We start from the raw sequence: 27,797 nt of genomic DNA, 5'->3' as shown, positions 1-27,797 counted from the left end.
ATCAGCATATTCTTGCTGCCGATAGCTCCGGCCATACCCCGTTTCCCGGGGCGGCGGAACGCGCCTGTCCAGCACTGCGGGACCGCCGGTGGCCTCCCTTTTCGCACCCATGGGGAAGCCCCCCTACCCCGGTAACGAAGGAGGGAGACGCCGACATTTCTGTCCCGTGAAACCGGCGGGCAGCAGGCGATGGCAAGCGCCTGCTGGGGGCCGGGGGACCCGCGGGGTGACCCGTGTCCGCTGAGCACCGCCCGGCGCCCCCCGCCCGGCGCCCCCCGCCCGGCGCCCCCCGCCCGCGCAGCGGCAGCCGCGGTACCTGCGCGGCCGCGGGTCCCGCCAGGGCGGCGGGGCCGGGGCGGTGCCTCCCCGCCCTCCCCCTCGCTACGCACCGCAGAGAGCGGAAGCGGCGGCAGGAGGAGGCGGGCTGAGGGTGCACGGCACCGGGGAGAAGGAGGATGGCGGTGGGGATGGCGGCGGCGGTGGTGAGTGGCTCCCTCCCTCAGCTGCAGCGCCCACCGCGGGGCCGCCTGTTCCTCCCCGGAGTGGCGGGGCAGGTGCCAGCGCTGCCCCCGTCCTCACCTCCCCGCTTCACTCTTCCTTCCCCCCTTCTCTTTCTCACTCCCTCCCTTCCTTTCCCCTTTTCGACCCTTTTTTCCTCGCTGCAGCTCTAGCAGGAGGCGGCGCGGACACGCGTGAATGTGGTCTCCGGCCCCCGAGTGACCCGGCCCCGAGGTGAGTGCCCGGCGCCGAGCGCAGCGCCTGCCCCGCCGCCGCCCGGCCCCGGGGCTGCCCCTCGGGACCCCCGCCAGCTGTCACAGCCGGGCCGCCGGGGCTGGGCGCCGCCGCCGCCGCTGCTGCTGCTTTACTCGGGCTGAGTTTTAAAGGTGTGTGCACTCCCCGTGTTAATCAGGCTGCTCTCGCTTCCTCTCTGTCTCTGACGGTGTGTCTGTCTGTGTGGTTTCTTAATTTATTTTCTCTTCCCCAAAGACAAACTTGCGTCCAACCGTGCAGGTAAACCCCACTAAGCTTTCCAGTATAGGCCACGCACTACAGACGGATGAAACGTTATCGAATGTGACAGTGCATTACACATCTCTCCTTTTAAAGGGCTTATTTTCTCAGCCAGTAAGATGTCTACAGGATAGGGTGCAAAGTCATGTAAAGCTTAGCAGAGTAAGCTATGTTTGTTTGTTCTATAAAAATTTGTGGTTTTTTGGTTTTATCAGGGGAAGTGGGGAGCAAGTATCCTACAACTGCTCTTTTTATCTCTTTCTCCCCACCTCCCTCTTAACCCTATTGAAGGGGTAAGAGCAAAAATATTTCTGCAAATTCTGTACAACTGACCTATATCTTTCAACATGGGCAGAGTTCCATCTGATTCTACAGAATCACAGACATATCTTTTGCTCTTACCCCTTCAGTAGAAGGGATAAGAGCAAAATAGATTCAGAAATCTCTTAATTTAAAATATTTTTACCAAACTTCCTAGTGATTGGTAACTAACACTTTTTCTACTCCCCACATACACAATACAAAATTTGCATGTTCTTTTACCTCCTTGGATAAAAGGGCCCCACAGCAGCAGCAGACTCTGATCACCTGATGGTCACCAAAATGAGTCACCTGGTGCCTTGCTCAGGGCTCCTTGCTCAGTTGAAAGCCTGTGACTGTAAGGACCATGGCACACCAGAACGATTATTTACCATCAGAAGCTTAGGTGACACAGAGAGATACTGTTGTGCCACTGATACCTACATAAAGAAAGCTCTAGGGGAAAAAAGCCTCCATTTTCTGGGCGTTCACAGCAGTTTAGGGAAATCTCATGTAAATGAAACTGGTTGGTTTTCTTTACTCTCCAACCTCATCGACACCCATACAGTGGTAAGTTGCAGTGAAATAATGCTAATTTTTTTTTTTTTTTTTTTTTTTTTTAGGTAACAGTTTAACTTAATGATCTTTTTCTTACCTCTGGCTAGTTATAATTGGAGGGTATACATACAAGAAACAAAGTTTAATTTTGTATTGGGTTGTTTGAACTAATTTTTCACTTATGTAGATATCCTTATGTGATTTCTCTTCCTCTCACAAATAATTTCTTCTCTCTTGAGAGGAGAGTGAAGCATCAGTTTACTTGACTTGGATCAGCTTAATATAAAATTTTGTAAAAATTCCACTCTCCTCCTGTTACCTTGACTTTTAATGGAATTTCTGAATGAAGATACTGCTGCCCTGTCCATCACTGACAGCTTGAATAAGGAGGTTGCATCCTGAAATAGGGAGAATTGAGAAATCTCATATATATATATATATATATATATATATATAAACACTCCCAAAAACATAATTACAAACTGATCCCTATTAGAACAAGATAACATTCATGATGCAGTGCTGTAGTACAAGGAATATATTTCTACTTCTTTTCTGTATGTTGTAGAGCACTTTAGATTTACTTCTTCCTCTAGGCTGTCTTTGTGCTTTATCCCCTGTGAAAAGAATGCCTTTGATAATACCATTTTAAATATGCTTTCATATTTCTGCATCATACTTTTTCACACTCTATGCTTTCCAGTTTACTGGAACTGTGGTTCATTCTATGCTCCTACCAATGCAGTCAAAGACCGCTACAGAGCGTTCTCGTGCCGTAAATCTTTTATTTTGTCCTACAGAATACTTAACAACAAACTCTGTAATATTTCAATCATTTACAGGTGCAATATAATGGCAGTCTAGACTTCAAATTCTGGTGTCTTTTCATAGGTTGCTGTGCAAGTCTTGGGACTGATTGTTCATCTGGCATTAACCGTCTCTTCAGTACATTGTTTGGAAAAGTGCTTTACAGTGCAAATCTCTTGCTGCCAATAAATCAGTAGTTAGCAGGATGAGTGTTACTCTGAGTGGTATTTGAATGCTTGCATCAGCACTGAGCTGATGTCTGTTCACTTTGCCAACCCAAATTCCAGTCCAGGTCTTCACGTAATGCAAATCAGATTACTGAAATCCAGGATATGCTGGTCTGGAACAGCCTGTCAAGATGTACTCAGGGATCTAATCTTAACTACGAATTTAGTTTAAAATAGTCTTATTGTTCATTCCCGTAATGCCTCATTCCCATTTTCCCCTTGAATTAACAGTCAAGCTGGACAGATTCTTACCTAGGTAGCTCTGTGAAAAGTAGTATTGTGAGTGTCTGTGATTAGCTCTGCAAAGTCAAACAATTTAAATTAATTAACTATTGCCTACCTTTTTTCAGCTCTAACAATACAATGTCAACGGGAAGGGTACGAACGAAGAAAAAGGCATGTTCTTCAGATCAGTCTCCAGACAACCTTCCTGTGAGGAGTTCTGGAAGACAGGTATTTATAATAATTTAAAAACACATGGGTTTGTACTTTGCTATTTTTTATTTTCTATTGACATTTGTAAAGAAAGTGGGCTTCCTTGTGGGTAAATTGGGTCTTAGAGTACTGAGGCCCAGGGAAGGAGACAGAGTTAATTCTGTGAATAAACAGATCAAGTGTCTCATTTTGCAAACAATATTCAGAAAAGATAAATACTCTATATAATCTGTAAGTACTTAATGTGTTAAAAATACAGTAATGGATTTCTGTACAGTCAGACAAAGCTGTCTCCCCATCCAGGCAGAGGCCTAAAACTGGATAAGACACAGTACCTTTGAGGCCCAGAAGAGATATTTGGTATTTAGTTTCGTATCAAAAAAATGCCCTAAGCTTACCCTAATATTTTATTTGAGGCACAGATAGGATTAGCACTTGTAATTAATATCAGTAAGTATTATAAAAGAGGAGACTTTCCAAAGGAGAAATAAAATTAATGTATGAGGCTTGACTCGTTAACACATGATGGAGCTTAAAATACTATTTAAACTGTAAGCTTTGCTTATAATTTTTTCAGTGCCATCAATTAGACCAAGGCAAGACATTTTTAGATATAAATGATATTTCCAGTCTTACTGTGGGTTTGGGGTTTTTTTTCAGTGGGTTTTTGTTTGTTTTTTTTTTAAGTAGAAAAATCTGACCTAAGTTGACAGCTGTTTCATGCTGCAACTATTTCACAATGGCTACAAAGATTTTCATTAGGATCATTTTAACTACAGAATGCCACTCACAAGCTGCAGGACTGTCTGAATGCTGCTTTGTGGAAGATGTATTTGTGTCATTTATGGTCAGATTCCAGCTATTCTTTATTAGGTGAAGAAGAAAGCAGCTGAAGCAGCAGATGATGATGATGAAGCGTCAGAGAAGAAATACAGGAAGTGTGAAAAAGCTGGATGCACTGCAACATGTCCCGTTTGCTTTGCCAGTGCAGCAGAAAGGTTTGTTACTTTTTATTTGCATTTTTCATGGACTTTCTCAATCTGCAGCTGAAGTTTAAGATTCAAATTGTATTTTGAAAAATTCCTTCATATCTAAATATAGAGGGAGAATTAAAATATACTTCTAACAGGAATCTTAGGATGCCAGGAAAATGTCACAAGTTATTCCTGGTGTCAATAACTTTCTCCTGTGCAAGTTGCTAATTCAGATACAGAGTATCTTTGGGATATACTTATGTTATTAACGGTGTCCTCTGGAACATGCCTTGCTTCTGTGAGAGCACGTTAGTGTAATCTGAGAAAACTAAACTTGCTTTTGAGATGGAAAAAGAAACCATCATTTACTGTAGAAAGTTGTTACCACTCTTTCACTGGAATGCTTTGTAGGCTGAGGTGAGATTCTAGCCTTGAAATTTTATGTCTTAGGAGAGACAGTCATTCTTATCTGAACTCTTTGTTCTTGTTCACTTTCTCTGCACTTTCACAGTGCTTTTGCATTCTGACCTTGGTGGTTTTGAATGCATAATATTGGCAAGGTATACCTATAATAGGCAACATGTTAGACCTCATTATGAAGCAGGCACACTGTAGTTATGTAGCGCTCCTCCCTCCCTGATAATTGAGGCAAACTTTCCTTCTTTATAGCATTGAAAAATAAATATAACTAATTATCTGCTTCATTTAGTTATATCCATGGATTATTCTTTGGTGGTAGGAAGTCAATGTATTCTAGATGTTACAATCATAAGGAAGGGAAGCCAAGTGCTTTGGCAGTTGCCTGAGAGACTTCTCCGGGAAGTGAGCACCTGTGAAATCAGCATTGGTGATACTACAGTTTTTATTCAGGAAACAATGCATACTGCTTACTCATCTTCTTGAATTGTTATTTTAATATTTTGATTTTCATCTTTCCCACCCCCCCAAGTACATACTTTCAACTTTATCTATTTGAGATGAGCTCATTTCATGGCTATTTGAGTTAGTAGCTGAGGTCACTGCTTTTTACCTTGTGCATTTATCTTGATTAATTTCATTGAGTTTAATGACAGTATCCTAAGTGAAGAACAATTGCTTTGTCTGATGACTGTAATTTTTGTAATGGATATTTTTTGAGAGTAGTAAAGAGCAAATGCCCAGAATGCATACTGCTTCCTTAGGGTTTTGTCTCACTGGGTTAAAATCACAAATTGTTCATGAGAAAAAAATACGCAACATCTGTTTTGTGTTCAGATTTGCCTTTATAGTTTTGTCAGTTGTTCTGGGGACAGAACATTGTAATGACTTATGAATCAATTGATCCCATGTACAAGAAAAATGCTAATTTAAATGATCCCTCCCAACTCTGCACTAATATTGGAACTAAATACAACAAAGTAAAGGAACTCTCAGTTCTTGTGGAGATGAGTTTTGTCTTCTTACACGTTTCCAAAACGCTTAGTGTGTCACAGCACATATTCACTGTTTCATGTTCAGGAAATGCCTGCTTAAAGGGTACTAAAGACAGGCTCAGTTGACCATTGTTAGAGGGAGGCTGCTGGAAGCCAGACCAACTATAAAACTGCACATTGTTGTACACTTTGCCTCCCTTGCATCTGGTGTTGCTTAGTTTGGAAACTGGAAATGTTTGAGACAATTGAAATGACCTTATTGTTATTTGTATGGCTGTAGTGCCATGTGTAAGTCAGTCTTCATGAATCTAACATAAAGCCCTGGCTTGTTCTGAATATTTTGTTCACATTCTAGAACGTGCTACTGTCAATAGAAAGATTTTTTTTTCTTTCCCTAAATGTACTATAAAACTAATTCTATGTCTCCTGCATTACAGATGTGCAAAAAATGGGTATACATCTAGATGGTATCATCTGTCCTGTGGGGAACACTTCTGCAATGAATGTTTTGACCACTATTACCGAAGGTAGATTTACCAGTTAAGGTTGTGTCCTTTCAGATCTTCTTAGAACTTGGCAGCTGTTGAAACATCATGTTCATAAACAAAAGACAAAGATTGGTCCTCTGTGCTTGCTTTGGTCAGAGTGAGGCTTATACACTGATGATAAAACTGCAGGTGTTGTATGGACTAATCAACTTAAACAGGGCAGCGTGAACAAAACTGGTTAGTTTAGGCAGGCTGGTTTGTGTGTGCAATTATTCTGAAGCTTTTGTCTTTTTTAAAAACAATGTCCAAGAATTTTAAATTACGAGAAGAATTACGAGTAAATGTGTTTTCCTTTATAAGTTGACTTTACTGTGCATTCGGAAGACCTTGCCTCTCTAAAGCAGTACAATAAAAAGCAGTTAGAAATCAGTTTAACTCTTGTGGTTCCATGAAGTGACCATGAAGACTCTTGTCAGGCTGACAGAGTGCTTTCATTCCCAAGTTCCCTCCTATTTGAGTGGGAGTTACATCCATCTCTATCAAGACTTTTGTGTGCCTATGTGCTCAGCAATACCCATCACTCAGTCCAGGCCTTACATAGCAGGAATTGTGCTTATAAGTAACTGGACATAATGGTCAGGATACAATTTATTGCTGTCGTAAGAGCAGTGATTCTCTCCTTTTAACAGCAGAAATACAGTGCTCTCTACAGACTTATTTCTCTGTCCTTATATAAAATATTTAATTTTAGAGTAACTGCTATTGCTTGAAGTGAACTAGATATTCAATTTTCTGACTGCTTGCTGTTTTCTCTTTCTTCTTAGCCATAAAGATGGTTATGAGAAATACACTGCCTGGAAAAGGATTTGGACAAGCAATGGTAAAAGCGAGCCCAGTCCAAAAGCCTTTATGGCTGATCAACAGCTTCCTTACTGGGTGAGGTGAAAGGTGATTTATTTAATAGAAATGTGATGTTCTGATGTGTTTCTGATATTCTGCTGTTCAAACAGAAGTCAGCTGAGTTTTTGTGGGTTTTTTTTCCTAGTATCAGAGAATTGTGGAAAAGCTCAAGATAAAAATTCTGGTCAGCTTCTCCACTGTCGGAGACTTTCTCCACACCCCACAAAGACCAACCTTCTGTTACTTTTCAGTGAAGCAGAAGCTGCGATTTTCAGGTAGAATAAGATTTGGCAGGGAAAGTATAAGTGTGAAAGACTCTGAAATCCGATTTTGTATTTCCCTGGTAAAGAGAGCAGAAGAAAGATGGGAATGTAAGGAAGTTGTGGTAGTGATGTTTTGTTTGAAGGTTTTTTTTTTTTAAGTGATGAAGAATATATTTTTGAAGTAATGCTTGCAAAGTCCACCAAAGACTGCAGTAATGGGGAATTGAATTAATTTTGGTCTTAGGTTCTGTGCAGAAATTCAGTTTTGCAGGAGATGAGTACAAGATTTCTGTAGCTCAAACACCTCTTATGACCTGATGATTACACAAGAATGTGTCTAACGATTATATTTTACAACTTTCTCACATCTGGCTTCTTTCTAATTGGTTATTTAAGTTGCACTAATCTTATCTGTAATCACAAGCAACAAGTAAAAACATGTTTGTTTTTTGACTTGTAGGTGCAGTGCACAAAGCCAGAATGTGGTAAATGGCGTCAGCTGACAAAGGAAATCCAGCTGACACCACAAATAGCAAAAACCTACAGATGTGGTATGAAACTGAACAATTCCACCAAGGTACCACACAACAGTTTTGCTCATATTGAAACTTAACAAGTTGGTGTTTCTTGTTTGCAGAAATTAATTTCTTCTTGCTTGCTGCTCAGTGTCTCTAATGTCAAAATGATAGTCTGATGGCCTGGAGAGCTGCACAGTGAGAGGCCTACATGCTGCTTGGACTTCTTGTTTTCTGACAGGAAATGTCAAGAAAGAAGTATCTGAAATATCTTTGTCTACACAGTCAATTTTAAAATCCTTCAGCTAGGGGATTATTATAAGCATGTACAAAATAGACATACACCGAAATGTTCTTACCAATTCTGTTTGGTCTTTCTTCATTACTGAGGAAAGCATTTGAAAAGCTCAATGAACTTTTCCTAATTGCTGTCAAGTCTGTCATGGAGCTTTACATGAAAAGTTTCAGCTTTAGCATGAAGATAATTCCTGAAATTTGAAAGAGTCTTTGAAGTGCCATATGTCTGATCAGTAGAAAGTAACTTAACAAATGATAAACACTTTTTAGAGTGTTTTTGCTTTATGGTGTGTTGTGTTTTTAACTTATGCATTTCTCTACTTTTTTTTTTAACAATCGTGTCTACTACAGAAAGCTAACACTAAGCAATTTTTTTTGTTTTATTTTAATTTAGAGAATTATCCCACAGAAAATTATTTTGTGTTATACTTATTTTTTTTTGGTACAGCTTAAGAATAGCTCTCATACCATTCAATTTTCTTTCAGACTGAGGGCTCAGACCAGTGTTCCATGCCTGAGGACTTGGTGAGTAGTGGCTGTTCCTCTTCATTTGTCCTAGAATATGAAAGCAATTTTAAAGCATGACATATTTATTCCTTTTTAATTTTGGTTCTTTGGCCAATTATGTCAGTATTTATGCATTTTACTCAGGAAACTGTCAGACACTATTTGCAACAGAGCCTTTTATTTTCTCATCTTTTTTCCTCTTCTCCTTTGCCATACTAAGTAGCTTTCAAGTGGTTTGTGGTGTCCTTCAGTTGTAGCTTTTGATTCAGTTTACTCTTAATTCTCATTTTTGATCAGGCTAAATAGTATTCAGTTGCCAGCTTTCAAGTAAAATTCCACATCCTAAAATTTTCTTGTCTTTCAGGTGATTTCTGTCTTTAGTTAGGCTTTTCTCACTTTTTTGAAGACGGCAAGAGAACACCAAAACGTGTTTTTCTCTCTCGTAATACAAAATGTACACACAAGATGTATGTTGGTGTTTGAAGGGTTCTGTGATCATGTCACCCTGCATTTCTGATTTCATATGAAAATATGTTCAATATGCCATGTTCACAAGCGTACCTGAGGACTTCTATCAGAGGGAACACGTTCAAGTTTATTATTGACTCTTGTAGAAGCTTTGTGGCTTTGTTTTCCTAATGCATGTCTGACTTGTAAATTAAGGTTGAATCATTAGCACTTCTTAGGTTTCTAGAAGGTCTTTGATGGGGTTAGCAGAATCTGAATTAAATTGATCAGTTAGTGTGGACTTAGTTCTAAGTTCAGATTTCTGGATGCATAAGTGACTGTAAATGTTTTATAAAGGGCTGGATAAGGCATAGATATGTTGTTATGGCATGTCTCATTTGTTTGATTTTCACATGGTGTGGAGTTTGTGAAGCTGCAGCTCCATGTCTGAGAAGAGATCAACACTACAGGTTTTCTGTGTCATGCTGAGGAAGGGGAAAGAGGGAGAGAAAATGTCTTTATGACTTGCAATTCTGAGATTGATACTTCCAGTGCTTTTTGGTATCAGTTTTGGAGGGAGGGGGGAAATTGGTTCATTGTCCATTGTTTTTAAAGTACTGATGTGTTTTCTTCTCCCCTCTTCACTTCTCCACTTGGCCAGAGAGTGGCTGAAGTTTCAGACCATTGGTGGTACTCCATGCTCATACTCCCTCCTTTGCTGAAAGACAGTGTGGCAGCTCCCTTTCTAGCTGCATATTATCCAGACTGCGTGGGCATGAGTCCCTCCTGTACCAGCACTAATCGGTTACCTGGTGAATCCAACCTTGTGAAGTTAGAGCACTTAAAGAGCGTGCCTAATGTGACTGGTAAGGGCCATCTGCAGGGCTGTGTTGCTTAAACAGGTGTGGTAAATTTTGTCTTATAAGTGAGTTTATAAGGCACATTAATTCCCCTGATTCAGAACACTGGTTCTGTTCTCAGCACTAATACACAGTCTCCCTGTGACTGCCTCTGTCATTTGATGCCCTTTGCTTGTTTGTAAGATAAAGGTTATACATTTCTTAAGGCTTTACTTTAGGGAGTAAGCACAGACTGCAGTGGCTTTCTGCGTGCCACTGTGTATAAAAACAGGAAATTACCATGCAGGTACTTAAAGACTGTTTGCATTCTCAAGGAAATGAAGATTTATCAAAAAACCCCAGGATTCTGCTAGTTTTGATATCATGGATCTTTGGGGTTTTTAAGAAAAAAATTTGATTTCTTAAGGCACTCAGATTCTGTGTAGGTTATTTTTGTTTTGCTAGTGACAGCCTGGGAGTGCAGATTGGCAGAATAGGTCAGGTATCGAGAAAGTTAATTCAGGATTGTCATACTCATCTCAGAAAGAGTGCTTTGAGGAAATTTCAGCTTCTGTGTTGTCTTAGCAGGCTTCGTTCTCTTCAGGTGCTGAAAAATTAATCCGTTCATATGTTCAACAGATATATCTGCTTAACAGAAAACTTCATTACATAGAGCTACCAATACTGAACGTGGAAGATGATTAATTATTACCCTCTCCTGAAGAAAGGAGTTCAGAGTACTGCCTGAGTCTGTACAGTGATACTAATCCTCAGACGTGAATTTAGATCCCACTCCTTGTTGGACTCCTCATGGTATTGGGGTGCCATGAAACATTACTTTGACATAACTTCAGCTCTGATAGGTCCAAGGCATACCCATGAGGCAGCAGGACAATAATAAATGCACAGCCTAGAGGGCAGGAGAGAGGAGAGCCATGTAAAGGGCATCATTCTGGAGGTGCCTAGAGGGTGGAAAGCTTCCTTGCTATCTGTGGGAAGTCAGTGGGTTGTTTTAGAGGGAGAAGGATGCGATAAAGGTATGATGGAGTATGGCTAATTCCTGGTGTGTCTTTATTCAGTTGCAGGCATGAACAAGTATTTCCAGCCTTTTTACCAGCCCAATGAATGTGGGAAAGCACTTTGTGTGAGGCCAGATGTCATGGAACTGGATGAGCTCTATGAGTTCCCAGAATATTCACGAGACCCTACCATGTACCTGGCATTGAGAAACCTGATTTTGGCTTTGTGGTACACAAACTGCAAGGTAAGAGATGATGATTTGTCTGTTTAAAAATAATAGCAGCTTTTCTGGGATGGGGACTCACTTGGATTTGAGAAATTGCTCCCATGTTTTTGAAAATCCATTCTAAGGTTGGCTGTGTTTTGGGGGCTTGTTGGGGTTGAGAGTTTTTTGTTTCTCCCCTCTCCCTCTTCCTCTTCTTGCATAGGAGCTTCTTCTGCAGTAAAAATCAAAAGTCTTGAAATTCTTAAAACTCTATAGTGCCTGCCCAGCTATTAACTTTTTAAAGGGATGCTTGAACACATTTAAACACTGTTTTGCGGTGCTTTATGATTTTTTTTAACCTGATTGTTGGACAGGGAAGTGATTGTCTTTTTATTTAGGCTAAACCTGTGGCACTGCCTTCAGTAGAACTGCTTTCCACATACCAAAGTTCCACATACCAAACCTTTCTGACTTGAAAGTCTACATTTTTGTGAAAGGTTTTGGATATTAATCCCCTTTTCCCTCAGAATGCAGTTTTGGAATGGATTTTACTGGAATGCCATTGTGAACATTGCCACCATGTAGATTCATTTTGTAAACAGGAATCCATTTCAATATCATTCCTGTAGTAATGGAACACATCATGGAGTTATCAGAAGTCTCTTGTAGACTCATTTGGTTTTATTCCATGCTAATCTTGCTTAATAAATTGTTACCTTACTGTGTAAAGCTTGCTAATAAGAACTTTCCACAAAAATTCTATTAAAATGCTCTCATAAGCCTGAGTCATGATTTTTTACCATTTGGTTTACAGTTTAAATATGATGTAAACATATGAATAAATAGAATATTAGAAAATCAACAATTTTCTATTCTTCCTTTCTCCTTTGCAGGAGGCTCTCACCCCTCAAAAATGTATCCACCATATAATTGTTCGGGGGCTTGTGAGGATCCGCTGTGTACAGGAAATGGAGAGGATCCTGTATTTTATGACAAGGAAAGGGCTAATTAATACAGGGATTTTGTCGGTCAGTCCCGACCAGTACCTTCTTCCTAAGGAATACCACAATGTAAGTTGCTGTAATAATCTCTATGTTATTAGTGCTGTAAAACTACATGGTGCATGGAATAATTGTTTTGGTTCTGGATTTTTGGCTCATTTGCATAAATGGATAAAATTATCAGTAAAATTACATCTAGAACCTAATATGTGGAAAGTTTTCAACATTGCTCTCTTATGCCTTCAATGGGTATGGAAACTACATAAATTGGACTCGTTCCAGAAAGGATTTTTTTCCCACTAAAATCTGTGGAGTTCATTCCCATGGATTTGTGTGTCCCATGTGCTGTCCAAGTGGAAGGGAACTGTGTAAAAAATATACAGGTTCTGTGGCTCCTTATAATACACCTCTGCTTCCATAGGTGAGAAAACTGCTACTCCATGTTAGTTTGCAAGAACTAAACGGAACATGTTTATGACTAGCAAGTTGTTAAATAGCACCCAAAACTTATTAATGTATTCTGTAACAGAGTATCTCCTTGAAATTATAAGTCATGTTTGGAACACCTATTTGGAACACCTAAATATCTATTTGTCGATGTTTTTAGTTTATAAAATAGATTTTACTGGTCAATCCAATCTATGATTGAAATCTTTTCAAGGTAAATATGTTTCTTGTCTGATAAATTCAATTAGATTCTTACTTTTGTTACTGATAGCTTCAGGTCTTTCTGTTAAAAGAAACTGAGGCATCTTCTTTTGAAGTTCTTTGAATTTTAACTATTTTCAAAGCTACCACTTCTCTTTTTTCTATATTAAATGCACTGCCATCTTTAAAAGTTATCACAGATTACTTTAGATGACAAGAGAGTCTAGACTTCTGAAACCTACAAACATTTTTGCCTTTAGCAAATAAGAGTGAAATTACAATTTTTATTTCTAACTATTTTTATTTAAATACTTTAATATTTTTTAGAAATCTGTCATTATTGTTGGGGCTGGTGCAGCAGGATTAGCAGCAGCCCGACAACTGCACAACTTTGGAATTAAGGTAGGAAGCTTTAGAGTATATTACTTAAAAAAATCAGATTTCCTCTGCTTTGAAAAGTGAAGAAAAAAAAAAGAAAAAGTGTACTTTCTTGTTAAAAACATGTATGTATAGGGTATCCTAATTAATTTGTGAAATCTGGGGTTTTACTGAGTAAACCTGCTGTTTGAAACCAGCATTTATTTGTATCTAAAATTAAACAGCATGCAGCATACATTTTGTACAGACAGTGCACCCAGATCATTGTGTTTAATAGCCTGTAGCATGCCTTAAACTCCAGTTTTGAGATTTCCTGAATAAATCTAGCTTTTTTAAAAAGAAGGCTTATTTTTGTTAGGGTTGTTTCTAAAGTAACAGTTGTATTTGTATATGCATATCCCGAAGTTTAACCTTTCTAAGATGATTTAAATGCATAAATTAACTACAAATAATCCAGAAATGAAATAGTGTTAAGATTGCTAACATTGCTGGATTGCTTATGGGGGGGTTTTTGTGGGTTTTTTTCTCCTTTGCTCTGGAGTTGAACAGACACGTATAATAGAATTAAATCTTCCAATTTACTAAGCTGCATTTTGCCACAGGTCATTGTCTTAGAAGCTAAGGACAGAATTGGAGGCCGAGTGTGGGACGATAAGACATTCACAGGAGTCACTGTTGGAAGAGGCGCACAAATTGTCAATGGATGTGTCAACAACCCCATGGCACTAATGTGTGAGCAAGTGGGTTCCTGCTGTGGTCATGATTATCACTAGTGAAAAACTTGTTAATGCCAGGCTCAGATGGCTGGGTAAGGGTGGGAGTCCTTGTGACATGATTAAAATCCTGTTCTGCATTGTAAGTAAACTCCACGTTGCTAATATATCTTTGATAACAGTTGGGAATAGAGAAGGGCAGTAGAATGGTTTCAGGTACATCATGTAAAGAAAAACAAGGTGGTTCCAGCTTCAGAACCGGAAGAAACCACTTTTTTCCTTGTTTCTAGAGATAGTAACATAAAAGGTCCCCAGAAGCCTTCCTTAGGACTGAGAAAAACTTTACTGTGGGAGGCTACTGCTTCTGTGATGGATTTGCCTATGCTGCCTCTCGATATTTCTAGTTAAATCCTGTGCAAATTAAGATTAGTATGTCTTAACAACTAAATTGCTACTGATGCAAACATGCTGTGGTTCAATTTCTTTAAAAATTCTCATTACTTTCTGGTTTGGTTTAGGTTTTTTGGAGGTAGGAATCTGAATTTCTCCCTGTGGAACCTGAGTATGGGTTTTGCTCAGAGACGTGCAAATCCAGCTCATGCCATCTGAATTGTTTAGTGCCCTATAGTGCCATGAAGAAATTCTATTTTTTTTAAAAAAAACATGTTTTGTTTATGAAACGGGGACCAATGACTTCTGTATACACTTAGATACTCATCCCTTTGTGGTCATTTAATGTCATTTTTCATTGAAAGTACAGCTGTATTCTTAAGATCTGCAGTGGTGACCAAAAGCCTAGAGAGATGTGAGGATATATGAAAAACATTGTGCCCTAAGGAACAAGGCAGTAGGAAGAAATTAGCAGTATATTTTGCAATTTTTTTCTGCAAAATTTTTGATCTGTAGAACGCAAAACTGTCTTTACACGAATTTAGCTCTGTGGTGTTTTCAATGAAGATTGGACAAGCAAAGCAAGGTTTAACTCCAAATAGTTTCTTTCTTTGCTTGGTTGTTATTAACATTGGTGGTAACTGGCAAGCAATATCCAATGAATTCAGGGAACTGTTTGGGCCTTAGACACCAGAAAGTTGTAGAAAGTAACTGATTTTAACTGTGAATTAGAAAATAAATTGAGGTAGAAATAAAGGTTTACCATGTTTCATTACCAGACTCTAAATTTCTGTACTAGCCCTTGCCTGCAGAAAAGTTGCAGAGGAGGTTTCTTTGAATCCTCAATAAAGGAAAGGATGGAAAAGTGGGGAAAAAACCCGATTTGTGGACAATTAACAGATAGAAGGATTGTTGGTATTCCAGTTTGAAGAGAGCAAGAGTTACTCTGAGTTAAGTTGTTGATGTTTTTTAAATGGTATCACTTAAATGTGAGGCATTCACCTTACATTAAGTAATTGAGAAGGCTGGGTGCTGTAGTTTTTCCATACTTAAAAAAGCAATAAAATGTCTTTTTCTTAAGCTTGGCATTAAAATGCACAAACTAGGGGAGAAATGTGACTTGATCCAGGAAGGTGGAAGGATAACAGATCCCACTATTGATAAACGTATGGACTTTCATTTCAATGCCATCCTAGATGTTGTCTCTGAGTGGAGAAAAGATAAAACCCAACATCAAGATGTTCCTCTTGGTGGTAAGTGAGACATGTATTGCAAAAGTGAAGATGTTAGCTGTGTTCATAAAGTTCATAGTAAATTGGTGCTTACATCAGACATTTTTAGAAGTGCATGGCTGTCCATCTGACCTTAAATCCAATAGATATTTCTGATATTGTAGATATTAGATACATTGTATATATTATATATATATTGTAGCTTGTTTTCATGAGGTAAGTTTTTCAGTATAACGAGTGTCACTAGCAGTTCAAAAGACGTGCTTCGGACTGAAGCAGGCCATAGCTAGACTTAGCTCTTGTGCTTTTTGACAAATCTGCCTAAAAAAGAGCCTGATCAAAGCCTTCTGCTGACAAGAATAGTCCCATCTCCATTGGTAACGCCTCCCACCACACTTACAGCTTGTAAACTCAACAGCAAAAAATAAATGCTCAGAAATGTCTGCCTTCCAAATCTCTTCAGCATGGATTCTGTAAGACAGAATTAATAGCTCCTATGTTCTTCAGTGAGCCCTAGATCAAGTTTCTCTGTTCTTCCATTTAGTAAAAATTAATCAGGATTTATTTGCAAGGATCCTCTATCTTAAAAGTGTATTTTACCTGAAATCTACAACTGGATATTATGAAATCTAAACAATTTCTCTCCTGTCTCATTCAGAAACCTATGAGTAAACAACAAAGCTGTACTCTATCACTGGAAAGATCTCATGGGTTTTTTTTTGTGTTTTTTGTGTTTTTGTTTTGTTTTGTTTGTTTGTTTGTTTTCTATGAAAGGAAAAACATCTTGGTACAAATTAACAATAAGCGTGAAAATCTTGTGAGCCAGGGAACAGCATGTTTAAATGCAGTAGAACTTCTGACAAATTGTCAAATGTTCTTCTTTTAAATGTGTTCTTTCACAGAAAAAATACAAGAGATCTATAAAGCCTTTATTCAGGAGTCTGGTATCCAGTTCAGTGAGCTGGAAGAAAAAGTACTACAGTTCCATCTCAGTAATTTGGAATATGCCTGCGGCAGCAATCTCTCTCAGGTGAGTTTTGACAGCTGTGTTCTGAAATGACTGAGTTTCGCAGGAGACAGAAGTAACACTGAGAAATCACTCGATCCATTCTATGGCCCTAGAGGAAGAATCAGCTATCCTAACTATTCCTACGCCCACAATCTGTTGTTTGAAGGCACTGAGACACTGAGTCCAACACTGCCATATTTAATCTGATGGGATTTCCTGATGTGCTTCCAGTGAAGCTCTTTAAGTAGAAGTTGAGAATAGATGTTTAGAAGGGAGTTGCCCATTTTGCTGAGATGCTGGGTGATACTATTTGCAGGAGAGTTACTCCTCCTCAGATGCTGGGTGTGACTTCTGCTTCTCAGTTCTCTTTTTACAAACTGAGGAATTTCTCTTTCCTGCTATGTATCCTGAGGTCTCTGTCAAACACATTTGACTCCTGAAGTGTTCCAACTCCCTGCTGGTGAGCCCCAGTTTACCACTCCTAAGTACTCTCTTGGCTAAGTGATACTTGGCTGCCCTCCTGACTTCAGTTTTAACCAAGCAGCTTCAGGAAATGCAAAAGTATCATATCATATTGTTGGCAGTGCACTGTTTACTCAGTCCTGTTACTACATTAAAAGACATTTAGCATCAATTGTACCACAGCAGTGGGACAGCTGACTGATATGTGCAGAAGCACAAAATCTGAACTGAGAAGCACACAAGAACATAACAAAAAATCTGCAAAACAATGCTATACCATAGCAGTCACTGGAAAATATTTTGATATGTGAAGTTTTCATATTCCATGAGCATCCAGGGGAATTAAGAAAGATGCAAAAATCTACTTTAGCTTCAATTTTAAAATCAAAATATGATTGATTTTATGCATCTGCAATGATAGGAATTGGCACCTGAATAATAGTTTGAGAATTGTTTCAGATTTTTCACTGCTAAGTGGCAATTGATTAGTGCAAATACCACTGTTTTATTAACTATAAGATTGCAGGGGCTGGAGGACAAGGTCAATGAAAAGTATCATGGAACAACCTCCAAAGTGACAGAAAAATTCATTGAATTTGGGTTTTTTTGTGTTTTATTTTCCCCTTCATGTTGGGAAATAAGGTATTTCCATTTTTATATGAAGTCCTAAGGCTGTAAAATCTGATTACCTTGATAGATACAGACAACTGAAATAAATACACTACAATTCAACTGGATTTTTGTACTATTTTCCTCATTTTCTTTACTAAGCAGAACCATAAATTCCCTGCTAGTGATCAACCCATGTTATGACTCTTCTTAATCCAGCAATTCATATGTTTTCTACTAGCATTAGGTTAAAAATCATTTTGATTTTGTCAGCATTACCATAAATTCTGGTGGTGCACTTTTTTTTTCCCCAGTTGCAAAGGGGCTAGGGTGGTTTGTTCTAAACTGTGGAGCTTTCATAGTACCCATGTCCCTCGCCAGTAGAAACAGCTAGTTATGTTCTGTCCACAGGTATCTGCACGCTCATGGGACCACAATGAATTTTTTGCACAATTTGCTGGAGATCACACTCTTCTAACTGTGGGATATTCAACTGTGATTGACAAGTTGGCAGAAGGGCTGGACATCCGGCTCAATTTCCCAGTGAGTCTAGAAAACGTTGACGCAGTGCCTATCTTGGATTGCTTTGAGGACCCAGTCAGATATTTGTATTCTTTGGGACCAGGCGAATCTGTGCCTGTGATTGTTTCAATTTGTCTTTAAAAAAAACCCAGGAGGACAATTTCAACATTTCTGAAATTCTCCCTGAGGACTATCAGTATTGAAATATTAGGATACGATGATCTTACAAGTTAGAATCGTGATGATTTTTTTCTTTTTCTTTTTCCTTTTATGGAGGCTATTCTTTGTCCATCAGGATTTCTCTGGAAATTTGTGTTACTCACTTTCTAGATTGCTGACCAGTGCTATTTTAGCTATTCTTGCTGGAATTTGCTTTGCATATGTACATTTTGTAGTACAGACTCTCAGTGTGTCTTTCAATAGGTTCAGAGTATTGACTATTCTGGTGAAGAAGTGCAGGTCACTACTGCAGATGGAACAGTGTGGACAACACAAAAGGTACTGAGTATGCTTCAAGAATAAGAATTTTAGAGAATACACAGTATATGTCCTTTCCTTTTATTATCTTTCTCTCGGATGACTATTTAGTCCATTTTCTCCCCATTCAAGGAGGAATACTCATGTATTTTAGTGGCCTTTATTTGGGTGTCCTAGAGCCTAATTTTTGGCGAGCATGCTTGATATTTGAGTATGAGTTGATTTGAAAAACTAAGGACTATAAAGGGTAGTACTAAAATCGTGATGCAAATAGATTTTTATCTGGTCTTTGAAGTGACATTTATGTTATCTAGTTCCAATCCCTGCTCAGCTTTACCCTATTCAGCATGTCTATCCTGTTAAAATTTCCAGGATTTGACAGCCCCTATTTCTCAGTCTCTCTTAATCCCTGTATCTCCACCTTCTTCATGCTGAGTAATGTACCTTGTAATTTTTAAAATGATACATAAACTTGATAAAGATTGGATTGACATCAACAGTGTTACTGAGTGCATTTTAAAGAGAAGGAGTCTCTGAAGGAATTCAAGCCACTGACTGACTATCTCTCATTTCAAACAGACAGGTTTGTTAATCTGAGAGCCATTGATTATCATTTACTGAAGCATGGTTAGCCACTGTGATACAAGCAGTTCAACAGACTATGACTTAAAATCAGTGAACTGTGGGATCTGTTCTCACCTGAATGTATTTCCCATTAATGGGAACTAAAACCAGACACTAACCTAGAAATGTCTAGTGCAGAGTGCTGCATCCTACTGGCATAATCCAAGATTAGGAGGATGCTGTGAGGCTTAAGTGCCATATTCAGGTTTTGGTACTGTTGTGATTGTAGCTATTTCTTTCAGGTATTAGTGACTGTACCGCTGGCCCTTCTTCAGAAAAATGTCATTCAGTTTAATCCTCCACTGTCAGAAAAAAAAATTAAAGCCATCAATAGTTTGGGAGCGGGAGTCATTGAGAAAGTAAGTGATTTCATATTATCTTTAATTTTCTTTTCATAGAAACATTGGCTGTTTTGTCCCTGTTGCTTTTGCAGTATATTTATTTTAGTTTATTTATGATGCATAAACATACATTTATGTTTTACTTGTATACAGTAGCCCAGGAGAGCAAAATGTTATCGAGGATCACCTGTATTTCTGTTTCTTGGATTTCACAATTTAATGGTGTTTTTAAAGAAACTGTTCGCAGAAGAATTTCTTGGCTTAAATATTTTGTACCTAATTTGATTAATGATGGTCTTGGATCTTTTAGAATTGTAATAATGTGTTTATTTCAGGACATTTTAACCTAGTAAATTCATAAATTATTTGCAAAAAATACTGAAAGTTGTGTGTTTGACCAATGTAAAATCTCCCTTTCCCACTACAAAAGCACAGCCTCTCCTGAAAAGCTCCCCAGTAAAATGTGTGCTTAGAACAAAACAGTAACAAAGTAATGCCAGAAGCAGGTTTATAAGAATGTTGAAATTTAAGGACAAGATTAAGTAACTCAAATTACAGGAATGCCACTCATTTCAATTATACAGTAGGTTTTCAAAAAAATCTGCCAGATTTCTTGAACATTTTACACAATTACTTCCACCGTAGATTTGATATTCCATGCATTTGCAATTTATGACATAAACTTTTTTTTTTTTTTTTTTTTTGCCTGTCCCCCTTGGAGGACAGGTTCATATATTCTTTGTTGGGACCCACTTATAGGAAGAACTGTGTCTAAATGTGTGGAAACAGGAAAATGTATTAGAAGAACATATACCTATATGCTGTTATGAGTTTGGTGGTATGAAATGCTTAAATTCCATTTTTCTATATCTTTCTAGATTGCTTTGCAGTTTCCATATAGATTTTGGGACAGTAAAATTCAAGGAGCTGATTTTTTTGGTCATGTTCCACCCAATTCCAGCCAACGTGGGCTCTTTAGTGTCTTCTATGATATGGATCCAGAGGTATGATACATCCCAACTGTATTTTCTCTTGGCACTTCATAAATTCAGTTTGAAATCTAGGTGCAATAATTACTGAACAACAAAATTTTTCTTCTACCCACGCCCCCACCTGCAACTATTAAAAGCAGAATCAGCGTTATTTATCAAGATAAAGCTCATTAATATTTTGTTGTAACAAATGGGAATGTTTTCCATGATTTGGATACAGACTCATATACAAGCAAGTACATTCTCAGTTTCTACTGGAGGCAAGGCTGTAATACCTTCCTATAAACCTACTAATGTGGGAAAAATGCTACTAGTCACATCCAGTTGAGGACTTCTGTTCCCTTATTAAATCAGCTAAAAATCCAGTTAAGAAGATCATGCTGACTTACTAATGCTTTCTGGCTTGCACTAGTCTGAATAACTATTTGGAATAGCAGAAGAGAAGACACCAAGTTCTGCGGGAAACTGAGATCCATAGGGTCAGTCCCATACTCATAAATTTCAAAGCAAATTCAAACCAGTGGATTGACATCACGTTTCTCTTCCCTGCCAGTTCCAAGAAGACACATTACACATTTCTATTATACCTCTTCATACTTCTACAATTGCTGCTTACTACTTGGTAGCAATTAAAAGGCCATTTTGTAACCTGATGTCTTACTCCAAAAGGAAACCATCCTGTGACATTTGTGCTCTGTTACCACCTGATTTGTGCTTGCATACAGCTTTGCCTAAATGAGTTTTCTCCAGTACTCTTAAGCTTATGCTACAAGAAATTCAGTGTGCTGGTGCTTTCCAGAGATCCTACATTTAATGTTTAATTTGCTTGATAGCTATTCTCTACTAGTTATCAAAGTTAGAAAAAGAAGTATTATTGCCTTACATAAACAAGAGAGGCAGAGTTCTTTAAAGACACTGAGAACCTGTGTGCTCTTCCCTACACACTGCTTCACCTCTAAAAGTTCTGCATGGTAGCAGATGTCATGAAGTGGAAGGAAATACCAGTAGATGTGACCTTTAATTTCTTGCTCCAAAATCTGCTGGTAAGAACCTAGTATTGGTCTAATCAAAAACATATCTAACTCATATTTAAATAGACTCTCTGTCACCACAGTTTGAAAATGGAGTACAGCTCAGGTAAAAGTTCAGCACAAAACTGAAGCTTAAGAGGGTGCACACAAGAATAACACTATCAATATTTTTTTGTGGGGGTACAGCCTTTAAGTAGGTAGATAGGAAGTTTTCAGTGAACTCAGCAAGTTCTAAAAGGGGCTGACTGTAACAGATCTGTGAACAAGGCATCAGAAGATGTAGTAATTTGAGCATAAATACTGCAGAATATGCACCCTTTGTTCCAAGTAATCAAACCCACTTTTCTCTAGAACAACAGTTGCTTTGCAGCTGAAAATATCTTTGCAATAGCAGTTAAAAGGGACTGTTTATGAAGTACTTAATAAGGTCTTGTTTTTAGGGAAAAGAAAGCATTTTAATGTCAGTGGTCACTGGAGATGCTGTGACAACCATTAAGAATTTAGATGATCAACAAGTACTGCAACAATGTATGACTGTACTCCGAGAGCTGTTCAAGGAGCAGGTAAGAGAAGCGTCTTACTAAGAGATGAATTAACTTGTCACCAGAATAAAACTTCCATGATGTATAGGCAGACCTGTGACATTTAAAACTATTTTTCCTTTCTTGTCAGTTTCAGGGAATAGGTTTTCTTTGATACATACTAAAAATCACAATTTTTGCTGACTTGTGTGAAAAATGTATGTTGAAATATCTTAGATCTCTCTGAAGGATAGTAGTATGTAACTGAAAAATAGAAATGACCTATCATCCTTTAAAATGCTTTTAAAAAGCAAAATTAATTAAAAGTAATACTTTAGGCAGGTAACACAAAACATGCTTCTTACTTAGTTGTCACTTTTTTTCTGGTTATCACCACTTCTAATATTGATAAGATCTTTAAGCTAGATGAATTTGATTGATTTCTGCCTTCCCCCATGCCAAGGCAACTGAAATTGCAGCACCCCCAAATCAATCGAATCCAATCCATTTCTCTTCTACTGACAACCCTTTCTCAGCTGCCTTGGGATGGAGGTATGGGCAGAATGATCTAGCAAGGGCCCTACATCTTGAATGTAAAAAAAAACACTAGATAAAAATTTCTACCTTTTTTCCTTTCTCCAGATCATCAGTAGGATAAAAACTAATAGGAAAACCTGGGGCAAGCAAAACATTATCACTCAGCAATGTTATTTGCATGCCACTCTAGCAACAATAATGTTTAATTATTAGTTTTCTTGTAGAAGTTAGATCCCCCAGAATTATTGTGTTCAGGGGTGATCTCAAGTTTTACTGATTGTTTGAATGTTAGGATTAATGATCTTGCAAGAACTTCAGTATCTGAAAACTTTTCCTAGAAACATACATCTGGTAATGGTGATATTCTTACTAGAACCACATGCAGTGGAAGTTCACATACCTGTATCTTGATCTCATGAAAATGAAGCATATGAATCTTTGGTTTCAGTGCTACTCTAGTCCAGAAGAGTGATTTTCACAGCTGTCTCCATGGTTTACAGCAGTTGTGAATTTCAGTCATCTGAGGATGATGCAGTGGGATTTTCAAAGACAAGATAGCTCGGGGGTGTTCAGAGCTACTTCTGGGACATCCATACAACTTGTCGTATTTGGCTGGTCCTTGTCTTGGTTGCTTGAGCTTGAATTTCTCATGAGCTGCCTGAATGGAATGTATCTGTTGATACCAGATGTTGTACAAGAGGCAACCAGAGCTGTTTCTGGTTACTTGTCGTGAACTCCTCCAGAGGAAGACACAGCTGTAGTTGACTAAGCCTTCATGCAAGTGTTATTCAGGCTCTTTTTGGTAGAAATCTGTGAAATTTCCATGCTGCAGTGTGACAAATAATACACACTATTACTTGTCATGGCTCAGCCAGACCCTGACCTCCTGGTTTTTGTTTTCTCCCTAAACCTAGTTTTCAAGACAGCTCATTTTCTGATCTAAGATAAGTAATCTTATTTATGCATTGGAATAAAATTATCTCTAAAATGAAAATTGAATTTTGAGATTTAACAAGCTGCATGTAACAAGCATTGTACCTAACCAAGACAAAAATCGCTTACATAATACATACAAACATGCTGAACAGTATCAGTATTATATCTGATTACAAGAGCATGTGTATATGCATTTTGAGGGGATTTTTTTTTTCTCATGTACTTCTAGGTGTATTACAATATGCAGGTCTGTTGCATTCAGAATAGTGCAGCTGTGATGTTTCAGGCATCAGGCAAGTGTAGGAAATGAAATTATCTTTGTAGTTAGTACTATAATAAAAAAAAATAGGACTTTATAGGACTTTAATTCTGGACTGTGATCTAATCTAATCTAAATACTTTAAAGATCACTAGAAACTGAGAAGAAGCTGTGCAATGCTGAACTTCTCTTTGCAGTGTTTAACTTCTAGTTTGGTTATGCAGGAGGTTCCTGACCCAGTGAAGTTTTTTGTTACTCGATGGAGCAATGACCCTTGGCTGCAGATGGCCTACAGTTTTGTGAAAACAGGGGGCAGCGGTGAAGCTTACGACATGATAGCTGAAGACATCCAAGGAAAAGTTTTTTTTGCTGGTGAGGTAAGTATCTTTGTTACTTACAAAGTTGATTTTGTAATTAAATCAATTACAAAATTGATTAAGGTTACTGGGACCAGTTTCTTATGGAAGATCATCTCTTGCTACCCAACACCATTAATGTAAAGGTAGTATATAAATATTCTGTTATGTAAATATGCTAATGATTCTTGACACAGAACCCTCTCTATTAATATTATTACTGGGCATGCAGAGTTCACCAAATATTTCAAGTCAGAAGTAAAATGCATTTTTAGTCAAATTGTCTTTCTGTTACTCTATTTGTGGGTAACATAACAAATGCACCAGGATGGTGTAGGTGCATTCTGTACTGGGGCAGAACTTAACCTGCCCCACTAAGGTGCAGATAGCAGAACAGACTGCTGCTTTTGTAGCTGACTTGCTTGCAAATTTTGAAGTTGTTAAAAATCTTACGTGTTTCCTTTAATGCTCTTTCTAAGGAGTCTTCCATGGCTGTTAAAAATGTATGTGCTTAAGGAAAACAAAACTGATGTTATTAACTATAATTCTGTATTATTAGTTTTAGAAACAATTGACTTTTTTTTTCTTTTTCTATTTTTTTAAATACAGGCCACAAATAGGCACTTTCCTCAGACCGTTACAGGAGCTTACTTGAGTGGGGTTCGAGAAGCCAGCAAAATAGCAGCATTTTAAGTACTGAAATTTTGTGTTTATAGATATATTTTTAAATTGATTTCTGTGGTTAAAACTATATTCAAGTTTCCTATTGCTGCCTTTTTCCTACATGGTACTTGAATTGTATGTGGTACCTGAAGATAAAATCTTCATCTTCCTTTTCCTCTTTCTCCCCCACCCCATTTTTAACCCCTGATGATATATACTGTTGGGGGCTTTTTTCCAGCTGAGGTCTTACTAGCAGGAGTGACATTGGAATCGCTGGCCACAGCTTAACTAAGAGAACTTTTGTCAAGAGTCCTCTTCTGTATGGCTCAAGTCATGCTATTGAGAACCTTCATTTCAGAAGGTCAGATTAAAACAAGACTAAGTTAACATATGGCATTAAAAATGCTGGCAGTTAGTAATGATACAGGAATTTTCCACTAACTGTGCTTCTCAGGTTGATTATGCTCATAGGAGTTCAAACTGGCTTCCAAGAGCCTGAATAGCCTAGAAAAATTCTAGGATTAATGTAGGAAGGAACTCAACTATCACTTTTCCCACTTGAAATCGATAACCTTTTCTATAATATTTTTTCATATTCTTAGCATCCACTAAGTGGGCTTTGGGATATGAAGTTTGTTCCTTTAAATAAGAGAGCTGGAACAGTTTACAGTGCAATCATAGAAAGGTTATTGTAGCTAATCAAAACTTGAAAAATTTACTTCTACATTACTTTAAAAAACTTTGGAATATCTCTATTACTTATTCAGAGAAATTCTTGTTACGATAATAGGCTGAGTTTAGATTTGCTCATTGCTTCTGTAGAAACAGGACAGCTTAAAAACACCATATTGCTATGATTATTTTGAAAACAAACTTCCAGATTCATTTGGGCTGAATAGAGGAAGTATCTGCTGATATGACTGTACAGTGGGGGGTGCAGGACTGTAAGTTCCTAATCATTCATTCAACTTTTATATTAAAAATTAAGTGAAGATGAATGAGGAAAAATATTAACACTCTTATGAAGGGCTGAAACAAGGTGGCTTGCACTTTGACTTGAAGTTTATTTTTTTTTTCTTTTATTATGAAAGTATTATTAAAAACAACTTGAGAGAGTAATTCAGTAAGGGCTAGACATCTATCTGGTAGCTTTTTCATGGGACAGGGAGGAAAATATTTTTCAACAGAAATAAGAGAGATGTAACTGGGAAACCTAGTGTAATACTGTTCTACTATCTTGGTATTAATTAAAAAAAAAAATAAAATCCACTGTTATATCTCTTTCCCCACACCTTCTCTACAACTTGGCCGTGTAGATGTCATGATTTCTGAAATGAACATAAGCACTTACTCTATCCTGCCCCATTCTCATGCATAGGCTTTTCTCTTTTATTAATCCCTTCATTTAAGAATGACAGCAAACGTTTTTGACTTACAGTGCTTATTTTCTTAAAGCTGCATCCTTGGAAATAAACAACAAGCAACCTTAAGAAAAATCATAAGATGTTAAGGGGTTGGAATAGACCTTAACAATCATCTAGTCCCAATGCCTGTGGGCAGGGACACCTCACACTAGACCAGGTTGCTCAAGGCCTTAGCCAACCTGGCTCTTAACACCACCAGCGTCCTACTGAATAAATGCAATTCTTCTTTTCAAATATGTAATATTTTGTTTTTAGAGTAGGTATGATATTGTTAAAAACCCTTTATTTAATCTCTAATTTACAAGGTGAAGATGTTTATATAACTAGATGTTTTTCAGATATATATTCTGTTCTGCTTCTTAAAGCTGAGTTATATGAACTAATCAGAAGAGTGTAACTGTTCATGATTTTCCTCTACATAAATGCTGGTATGTACAGTTTTAAAGTATTTCCAATTATTAAATTGCAATCTGAAGCTGCAAGAAGCAAGACAAAGCCTTCTGATTATAAAAAAATTTTTTTTTTTTTTAATAGGACATAAATTTTTGCTTTTGGCAGTCATTTGCACTTTGTTAATTTCATATATTACAGGCCTACTTATGGCATAACTAGCAAAAATTGAGAGCTATGTACGTCTGAGTTGCAGGTTTCTTTCCTGTTTTATCATGTATGACAAATTATTGGGAGAGGAGCTTCTGGTGGTGGGGAAAAAGCTTATTACTACAAGCCCAAAACCTTATATTCAATGGCTGCTTCAGCTAACCTTGCTTAGAAACTTCAGTCAGCTTAGTAACAGATAAAAACAAGTCACATTTTAGGTAGGAATGTTTTGGAAAGTTTAGCTCAGCATCCATTTCTCCAGTCCAAAGTTTATATGAACATGCTTGATGTCATTCTGTTAATTTGTAGCTGGCATTTTTAATTTACCTGAGACTTTGCAGCTAGATAAATGCTGTATTCTAGAGAAGAGAGATGGACATGAAGAAATACTATCACATTTGGCTTTAGATAATGCATGCTTACGGCATTAGAAAAATTGGTAACAAATGATAAATTGGCCTAGTCTACTAATTACTAAAATTATTTGTATATTGTTTTGGTGCTAGGGCACTTAAACTGTGTTGTGCTGCACTGAAGTTTGAGGAGTAAATGAAATAAGTATGTTCCATTTTAATTTACGTTCATTTGAAATACGTAAGAACATCAGGCTGGATCTGAGATTTCATTCTTTAATGTTGCCCAAAATTTTTTTAATATCTATGTTAAAATTTATTTCAAGCATGTATGTGTTTTTAATTTTGTGTTTAATTTATTCCCTCAAATAAAGAACTAGGGAATATTTTCTTTGAGTAGGTTTGTTTAAATGTTATTGACAAGATTTGAATGCAGAGCATGATCTGTTACACTTCAGTTCTTCTGTGTGACTATGTTATGGCAGCAGAATAAAACTGGAAAGTATCCACGGGA

At 37.8% G+C, this 27,797-nt stretch overlaps 2 protein-coding genes across 4 annotated transcripts in view; one reads left to right on the top strand and one right to left on the bottom strand.

Annotated features, from left to right (window-relative positions):
- Positions 1 to 441, bottom strand: part of TPMT (thiopurine S-methyltransferase) — a 10,059-nt gene extending 9,618 nt beyond the window's left edge. Inside the window, exon 1 of one of the 3 annotated variants that reach the window (XM_058830555.1) lies at positions 317 to 441. Coding sequence is in view for 2 of the 3 variants with exons in the window: in XM_058830553.1 (XP_058686536.1) it covers positions 38 to 157 (120 nt within the window). In the remaining variant the exon portion in view is untranslated. Of the gene's footprint in view, positions 1 to 37; positions 281 to 316 lie in introns of those variants that run through there. The other 2 variants (XM_058830553.1, XM_058830554.1) reach the window with 2 other exon arrangements.
- KDM1B (lysine demethylase 1B) lies at positions 360 to 27,797 on the top strand. Its single transcript, XM_058830549.1, has 22 exons — positions 360 to 482; positions 666 to 732; positions 3,254 to 3,356; positions 4,212 to 4,336; positions 6,162 to 6,251; positions 7,037 to 7,148; positions 7,836 to 7,952; positions 8,674 to 8,712; positions 9,803 to 10,007; positions 11,060 to 11,244; positions 12,099 to 12,275; positions 13,182 to 13,256; positions 13,835 to 13,972; positions 15,417 to 15,588; positions 16,470 to 16,597; positions 18,059 to 18,190; positions 18,593 to 18,667; positions 19,513 to 19,629; positions 20,490 to 20,615; positions 22,075 to 22,197; positions 24,112 to 24,264; positions 24,853 to 27,797. Exons 3-22 carry the CDS (start codon positions 3,267 to 3,269, stop codon positions 24,934 to 24,936), a joined length of 2,463 nt encoding a protein of 820 aa, XP_058686532.1. The 5' UTR covers positions 360 to 482; positions 666 to 732; positions 3,254 to 3,266; the 3' UTR covers positions 24,937 to 27,797.

The sequence above is a fragment of the Poecile atricapillus genome, chromosome 2 (genome assembly GCF_030490865.1).
Source record: "Poecile atricapillus isolate bPoeAtr1 chromosome 2, bPoeAtr1.hap1, whole genome shotgun sequence".
NCBI lineage: Eukaryota > Metazoa > Chordata > Aves > Passeriformes > Paridae > Poecile > Poecile atricapillus.
The sequence above is the reverse complement of the archived record's forward strand: the minus strand, read 5'-3'. Positions and strand labels throughout refer to the sequence as shown.

Coding starts and splice junctions, on each gene's coding strand:
- KDM1B (XM_058830549.1), top strand. CDS start 3,267: ATGTCAACGGGAAGGGTACGAACGAAGAAAAAGGCATGTTCTTCAGAT. Junction 4,337..6,161: donor TTTGCCAGTGCAGCAGAAAG/GTTTGTTACTTT, acceptor CCTGCATTACAG/ATGTGCAAAAAATGGGTATA. Junction 24,265..24,852: donor AAGTTTTTTTTGCTGGTGAG/GTAAGTATCTTT, acceptor TTTTAAATACAG/GCCACAAATAGGCACTTTCC.